Source organism: Anopheles marshallii, chromosome 2 (genome assembly GCF_943734725.1).
Source record: "Anopheles marshallii chromosome 2, idAnoMarsDA_429_01, whole genome shotgun sequence".
Lineage (NCBI taxonomy): Eukaryota > Metazoa > Arthropoda > Insecta > Diptera > Culicidae > Anopheles > Anopheles marshallii.
Genome location: NC_071326.1, coordinates 11,393,000 through 11,401,068, shown reverse-complemented (window position 1 = coordinate 11,401,068; position 8,069 = coordinate 11,393,000). Strand labels below are relative to the sequence as shown.

The following is an 8,069-nucleotide window of genomic DNA, read 5'->3' as shown; positions in this document are numbered from 1 at the left end:
GAAAAGAATCTGCGAAGATTCATTAGTAAAAGCCGTAGATTGAAGTTGCTTTGGCGAGCAACAGCGGCAGAATCGAGAGGAGCGTAATGCCTACGGTTACAATTGGCCCGGTAGGATTGCCGAAAAGAGCTCATTCACTCGTGGTATCGTGATTTCCTGGGTGTGCAATTGCTTGAAACAGGAAGCAGCATCCTATCGAAACCATCCGGTGGAAATCACAACCGCGCAATCGAATCATTCCAATTCAATACGCACTTAAAGCTCGCTCGCGGCTTTAAGAGCGCTCAAAGTGGTTCGGTTGAATTACCCACGATGTACTGCATACGGGCAAGCACGAGCATAATACTGCATAAAGGCTTTGTATTGAGGGGCTATTTTCACATTTTAAACAACCATGCTACTTTCCGGATGTAACAGAACGTCCGTGTCATTTAGCATATATCCGTGGATTCCTCTGCCGTAGTGAGTTCCTCTGCTAACGTCGTCGAGCTGATTGCGAACAGGCGGATCGAACGGCTTCGTCTTTAAACAATTTATTTTCTTTGACTTGAGTTCGGTTATGCAGCACTGGTTAGAAGGCAATTTATCTTGCCAACCAACTCCACCAGGGTTAGTTAAATTCCTTCGGTTAATCAATCTTTAGCTAAACACAACTTTTTGCACTGGTATGGTTTTGTGCACAAGCTTCCGACACGGATGCAGGATGCCCGCTTCTTCGCCGATTCGCAAACTGCGTAGAGTTTAAATAAATGAGTTTCCTCCGCTTGCTGCTGAATAGAGCGTTGTTTGGAAGGAAAACATACCGCTGCCGGTGTGTGTTTGTGTTTGAAGCATTAGGGGCCTGCCCGCCTGTAGCACACTGGCGGCATGCAACTATGCTAGTAGCTTGTTGATATTAGCTCAGCAAAGCAACAAATCCAATAAGCCTCGGTAGCGTAGCCCGATCTCGGAGGCTCGGAGGCTCAGTTTCCGGTTTGATACTGTTGCAGTACCAGCGGCAACAGCCCCCATATTTCCGTGCACAATGCACGCCAAACGTCCGGACGGAATGGTTTCGTTTCGCTCCAACCATTTCACCCCTTGCTAAATGGTCAATATATGTGACGCCACAGCTTAATTCGCACGGCAGCCACCGGCAAAGTACGGAGCGTATAAGCGATAACCGATGTAAATTAATCACATTATGCCGACCATCCTACCCGGACGAGTTTGCACGGGGTAAACTTACCTATCGCACAGCTGCACATGCTGGGGACGCACTCGATGGTGCCGGTGCAAGTAGAAGAAGCTGCAACCAGACCGATATGATCACCATAACTATCTGCTTTAGCACCGGATCTCATACCACGGTCCGCGTCCGGTTGTGCAGAGTTTAAACCCGGTTACCGTGTCCCCAACAGGAGATCCAGGACAGCAGAACGATGACGACGAAATGTGGAGGATACACGAGAGAAGAAGTAAAAAGGGAACGAGAAGGAAAGAGAGAGAGAACGAGAGGATTGATAATTTAAAAAAAAAGTATGTCATTTAAGCGCTACATGACATTTCTGCCATTTGACCCGGAGCGATCCGGTGTAGTCGGGGAAAGGATCGCGCAGGAAATAAATTAATTAAGTGACCCCCTCTACCCCCCCAAAACAGCAGCGAAAGCCGACCATCGTGCACGGGGAAAGTGGTAACAGCTAGGAATGGGGAAATATAGTCGTTTAGACTGATAATTACATATGTTGATGAATGAGCCACGTTAGCGCCATTTATTCCGTGTTGCATCGCAGCCGGATGTTCGCCTTTGATGACGTGAACCACAACGCTAGCCGAATCTGAAAGCACAAAGCAGGGAAAGCATCAGTGTCAAAGGGGGTCAGCGAATCTACCGAACGGGAGGTTAAACAAGCGTTCCTAAACACGCGGCCGCCCGGCTAGGTCAAAAGGGCTTTTCATTAATTATTATGTGCATACTATTAGTGCCATTAGTGTTTTTTGGGTGGGTGAAAGTTTCACTCTCGTGCAGCACTCGGCCAGTTTTTGGTGCCGCGGCATTTCAGCGATTATGACTGAAACCGGATGAAAGATTTCCCATCATCAAACCGGCATCGCGCCATGTGTGCGTTCAATTTCGCGTAATTCAAACGCTATCATTATGGCTGTATAATGGTGCGTTAATCTTGCGGTAACGTTTTTCGGCGAAGAATTAGTCCACGGGCAAGATGGGTGAGATGTGTTATGTTGGCCTGGCCTCGGTAACAACCACGCGGTGGCAAATGCACCATGCCAAGGATGCTTCACGGAACGATGTTGAAACAACTTCATTAAATTCATTGCCTCGTGGTGTGTATAGTTTCTTGGCGCTCCCGGGGATTTTTTTGGCGTTTTATCACCTGTCGAGCTTACGTTGGATTTAAAGCGCGCCACCCTCGTCAGCGTAGATCGTTTGATGTGGGGACACGGGCGGAGTGCCCCCTAAAAAGCGCTATAAACTGCCGAACGGGGTTGAGCTTGGATGGCACGGTTCGTAATCTTTACGATCGGCCACTAGCTTGGTGCAGCACGGAGAAAGCTGCTGCACGGATTGCACAGTAGTTCATATGGCAAGAAGATTATAGCCATTTGCTGCCAGCATGGTTATTTGCACACCGTCTGAACGTTGCTCTCTGGAGTGCTTTTTCGTTGGCGGGCGGAGCCGTTCGTTGGTTCTTATTTTCCATCTGCCGTCGGTTCATCAAGGAGCAGCGAGCAGTAAGCAGTCGAGCGGCGTTGTCGTGTGCTGCAGTTCCACGCCTCTTGGGGGAGGGGGTGGGGGCTGGAAATGATACGATAAATCGGGTTTGGCTCACTGGTTTCTTGATGCGATCGTTACCGTAGCCACACCACACGGTCCTGTGGCCCACCCCCAGCGGCCGGGTGTGCAGTCTATCTTCGGTGTCGTTTTGAAAGCAGAAATCATCGACAAATCCTTTCGCACAAGGAGCGTGCTGCTTGCTAACGCAACCATTTCCCCGGGCATGGTGACGTCGATATAAACTGCATTTAATGTTGTGCATAAAATTTTTAAACGAACCGTTATGTATCCCCCCGCTAGCTCCGGTCTTGGCGTTGTGGAAGGAAAGTGAATCCTCGTGTGCCGTTTGCCATAGTGGGTTTAGGGTTGGAACCCAAAGCTTGGTGAGGTGATTATGGCCATACAGAACGCTACACGTGCATCCTTTTGTACCACACTCAATGAAGTTCTCCAGTGGTACGGTCACCGATGGTAGTAGCATTGTCGTTTGCACCGAACGACGCTCTACTAGAACGCAAACGAAGCGAATTATGTCCTGTGTCACATGCGCACACACAAACACACACAAACCGGATTGGGTTGGATTTTGATACGTTGCCAACAATTGACAATTGCATCGGTGTGCTACGACAACCGGTGCACATACACATGACCAAGTGCGTTGCACAAAAGGTGCGTTCAAAGCAAACCTGCCAACATACCGCATGATGACGTTCATGCGCAAATTACAGCCGTACGGCATGGAACGGGCCGCAACGCGAAGAGTGTAGTGCCTAATCTGGGGCTTTCGCTTCTGACACGGCGTTACTTACCGGAGTTACTCGGAGCGCAGGTATAATTGCCGGAGTCGGACGGAGACGCTCGCGATATGACCAACCGGCTGGTGCGGGTCTGCTGCTCCGTCAGCACACTAATACCGCCACGCTGTGAGTAGTTGATTACCCGGCCACCTTTGTACCAGTAGATGAAGGAAGGTGGCTGTGGTGATTGTAGGGCCTCGCAGGTCAGGTTGATGTCGCTGCCGCTCTTCACGAACAGTTCCGAGTTGCCCAGGATGTTCGCTTTCGAAACTGCGTACGTTCGGTGCCGGTAATAAGAAGACGGGTTTTCATTAATTAGAATTGTGTGTAGCTTTTCGCCACAATAAAAAAAAAAAAACACCTGGCCTATAGATGGTATACCTACCGACAACATTCACGCGAAATGCTTGACTGATCTTCGGTTCGGTTGACACCTGACACTCGTACACACCCGAATCACGGGCCTGTGGCGAAGTTATTCGCAGCGTCCATTCATCGCTTCCGTCTGTGTGCAGCGACTGGAAGCGCTGGTCGTTGGTGTAGGTAAGAATCCCCACCGTCAGTATGTGTAGATCGCGCTTTCGTATCCATGATACCTGCGGACACGGGTGGTACGAGCAAACCATGAGCACACGCATACACGGCCACCACAATCTTGCGCACACTTACCGCTCTGTCCCCGAGACTCTTCACGCGGCAATGCAGCTGGCAGGTTTGTCCAGCAATAGCCGTCACTTCGCGCTTGGTGGTGTTATCGAAGTACGGCTGCACCATGTGGTTTTCCCAGTACATTTGCATCTCGGGGCTGAGTGTGTCTGAAAAAGAGCAACAACAAAAAAAAAAAACGTACGGGACGACCCAACGCGGTAAAACAGTGAACCAGTGATGTGGACAAAGTTAGTGCTAGTGGATCATTGAGCAAGGACAATATCTGTTATTAACATTCATATGAGCTTTCCCCTTTCCCGTTTTCCCCCCCCCACTGGTGTGGATTGTCGGTGGTAACGGCGATTTGCGTTCTGCCGTGGCTTCGTTTACGACCATGGCCATCCTACTTTACAACATATTCCGACACTTGACTCGGCAGTGTGTGTAGCGTTCGTAAATGGACGGTGCGCGAAGTGTGAGAGGAGGCGTTGCGTTATGAATTCGTTACGAACGAATGAGGGACCGTGTTTCTATGCTTGACCAAAGCATTAGGGATTGCTTCATTCAAAATGAATTGTTCGTGAACAGCACATTGAGGTAAGTTTATTGCACATTTTTAAAGCAATTCTTGGGGTTTGCCCTTTTTTCTTATGTCGCGGCGGTGAATATTACATGTGATTAATGTTGGTACTGTTAGCAATATAGCCTGCCCGTTCCTGTTTCATAAAAAAGTTGGAACAGATCGTTGGTCTGATCGAAAGAACATTACAATTTGAGAAAATAATGCAAAAATTGTAAATATCCTATGTTAGAACAATGTGAGTCGATAATAACTTACAGGGAGTTCAATAATTTCGAATGTATAGTTTTTAACTACATATATTCGTGTTAAACTGAATGCAGGGGCTTGACTTTCTGTCAGTTGTTGTTCTTTTAGAGGGATCAGCACAAAGTGTCGAGCATAGATTTTCCTCTTTTGGCACGGTGGTAAAAAATTCGGATGATTTCAGACTTGATGCTGTTTGTACAGTAGCAGCCAACTAATGTCCATCATAATTAGATGTTGCTTCCAACATGGGCCATCATTCTTGAATCAAATATGAAAATCCCACGCTTCCCAAATGCATTGTCCGTGATGATTTGGGGGGCAGTCTCCAAACGCGGACACTTCCTTTGATGGTCTTTGAAAACCAACGCCAAATTCAACGTGGCGTACTTTAACCCTTAGTTTTCCGTGCAGGTTGTTGCTTCCAATCTTCTAAACCTTTTAAGGAGATGAACATTACGAATTCTAGTAGGACGGTAGAACAGAATTAACGGGAATTTGATCCACACCTGGCTTCTTCATGGACACAATTTTGTGGACTCCAAGCCTCGCGGATTAAAATCTTATCGACTTTTTGTTTGGTCCAATCTCGTTGAAAATTCCCATGCAAGTCGTGCGTGTTGCTTCCTTCCGTGAAGTAATAAGAATTACTGGTTTTTCTTAAGATATTATTTATAGTTCCATATGACCAAGGCTTCCAATAACAGAAACCAAAATCAAAAATATTATCTAGTTTTTGTTTTAATCTTATTATCTTATTTTGAAATTGTGTTTGAACTCATTAAAGAAGTGGTTATGATATCAATGGATATTGTGGATGTGAGTAAGATGCGATTTAACCACTAAAAAGCCTCTTTCTGTGGTACTAACATGTTCAATTTAAATCAGGTAATTCGACACGTCAAGCAATACCCAACAATAGCTGAAACAAACCATAAACCTCAGATCGAGCGGTTTGTGGTTCCCTAACAGGTTGGGTTTTAACCCAATAGAGCATTCGATTAGGGTGTTTGCTTAATAACTAGCCTGAAAAACATTTCAGCTTAGTGTGAAGCTTAGCCTGAGACATCTGATATCACACATGTCTCATTCGATATGGGAGATCTTTCTTGGAAAAACGTACTCGAGCTTCTGACTAGTTCTACGATTCTTTTGGATAACAATGGATACTTGTCGAGTAAAATGATCTAAAAAAAATATGAACCCGAAAGTAACGCTATTATTACTATATGTGTCACATTAGCATTGGGTTTTCTCTACAACATTCATTTTTACTTTGCACCCTGTACGGGTGTGGCAAAAAAAAAAATCTTTTCACTAGCAAATTATTGCTGGGAACTTACAGTAAAGGAAATGAAATAAAAAAAATCATCGACTGTTGTAGTACAACATTTTACTATAATTTATGTATACCATATTACTATAATAATAAAATTTCACACATAAAGAAATTCTACCCCAATTCCGACCACTTACCTGCTAAACAAATGACGATAAAATTGATAAACGCTGCAATAAGCGGGAGATTTGCGTTCATGGTGTTGCATTTGCACTTCCGATGGGCTTTCCTAGCTACGACTCGAGTCATTCCACGCGTCACCGGCGTTTGCAGGGTGGTTTTGCTAATTTCCGCCAACGGAAACTCCTTCCGGCCGGATCGGTACCGGTGTTTGCGAAAATTTATTCACATTCACCGTCCACCAAACCGTCCAACCCGGGTCCGGAACTGGTTCGAGGGCTTCGACAAACTGAACCGCCACTCCGCCCTATTCCAGCCACTGCTACACTTCTCGGTGGGTCAGGGATGCAAAGTTTTTCACCGCTCGAGAGGAGATTGTCTTCCGGTTGGGAAGGTTATTTTTTCCCGAAACCGGCTTGTTGTCCGCCGCACCTTTCGACTTTCGACTCGGTTGACACTTAATTCAGAGTGCGCAGGTGACCCGGTGAGCTATTACTGTTACGGCGATGCGGCACTTGCACACGCGGTAGGACGCGACTGGAATTTATTTTACAACGTTTCACACCCTGCACTTCACAAACGGAAGGGACTTACTCGGTTTCCGGTGTGGTGGTTGATTAACGGTCAGTTTTCTACCCAACTCGACCATTCTCAGAAGGGCTCAGAATTTGTTCGGGGGAGGGAGCTTCTTTTTTTCTCATTTCATCCTCACCGGACATCACTTTGATGTTTTTAAGCAGATTCACTTACAGCGAACGAAACGATGTTCGTTTTCACAACCTTCACGTTAGACTCGATGCTCTGTTTGTAGTGTTCACTTTTCTATATAGGTGCCCGTCAGAAACCTCCTTTGTCCACTCGGCATCGAAAGCATCGGGGTGATCCGAGAGCTGATAACACTGGTGCCACTTCACTGTAAATGTTGACCGTCTGGAAGCTGGAATTATTTATCGTTTCGGTTGTTTGGATTCATTTCCTTTCTTGCTTGTTTTTTTTTTTGCTTTTTGCTGCAGCATCACAGTTGGTCATTTGGCCCGTGTTCGATCAGGGCGTGACCATGTGTTTCGTCTGTCCGGTCACCGAACATGACACGGGCGCAGCACAGTAACGCAACGGGTAACGGGGGTCCAAACGAGAACTACGATTGCATTATGGACCCAACAGTGTGTGACCCGTGCAGGTTTTTCAATTCGTCCACCAATAAATGTCAAATCAATTCTATCAGGAAGCTGTAATTGAGTCACGTTCCTGTGGGAGGAACGTTACCAACCAGAAGGCGACGTGTTGGGTCGCAACTTACGTACGCGCGTGGGCACGTGGAACGATCGCTTCGCACGTCACTACCCGGGCGTGGGTCCTTGGAGGACATCCACAGTAAAGTACGTGCGTGTGTGTGTGTGTGTGGGTGTGTGTATGAGTGCGTGTTTTTTTATGGTTACGAAATTCTTGAGAACGACCGTTGCGTTCTTTCCTGCTGCATTTGGGACGGTTATTGCGTACGGATGAAGGTCGTTTGGAAATTTTTGCTCCGCACACCGAAAACGCCGCACCGTTTGA

The 8,069-nt window shown here is 46.7% G+C and overlaps 1 protein-coding gene across 1 annotated transcript; it reads right to left on the bottom strand.

The window, feature by feature from the left end:
* Positions 1-1,228: 1,228 nt before the first annotated feature.
* On the bottom strand, positions 1,229-6,641 carry LOC128718979 (hemicentin-1-like). The gene is made up of 6 exons (XM_053812597.1): positions 6,530-6,641; positions 4,249-4,394; positions 3,965-4,175; positions 3,592-3,849; positions 1,723-1,820; positions 1,229-1,321 (listed from the first exon to the last, which is right to left on the bottom strand). Exons 1-6 carry the CDS (start codon positions 6,639-6,641, stop codon positions 1,229-1,231), a joined length of 918 nt encoding a protein of 305 aa, XP_053668572.1.
* Positions 6,642-8,069: the final 1,428 nt, after the last annotated feature.

What these genes read in the sequence shown, in the direction of transcription:
- LOC128718979 (XM_053812597.1), bottom strand. Translation starts at nt 6,641, where the DNA reads ATGACTCGAGTCGTAGCTAGGAAAGCCCATCGGAAGTGCAAATGCAAC. An exon ending in TATCGTCATTTGTTTAGCAG is followed by an intron (nt 4,395 to 6,529) that starts GTAAGTGGTCGG and finishes GCTCTTTTTCAG; the next exon opens with ACACACTCAGCCCCGAGATG. An exon ending in CTGCGCTCCGAGTAACTCCG is followed by an intron (nt 1,821 to 3,591) that starts GTAAGTAACGCC and finishes TTGTGCTTTCAG; the next exon opens with ATTCGGCTAGCGTTGTGGTT.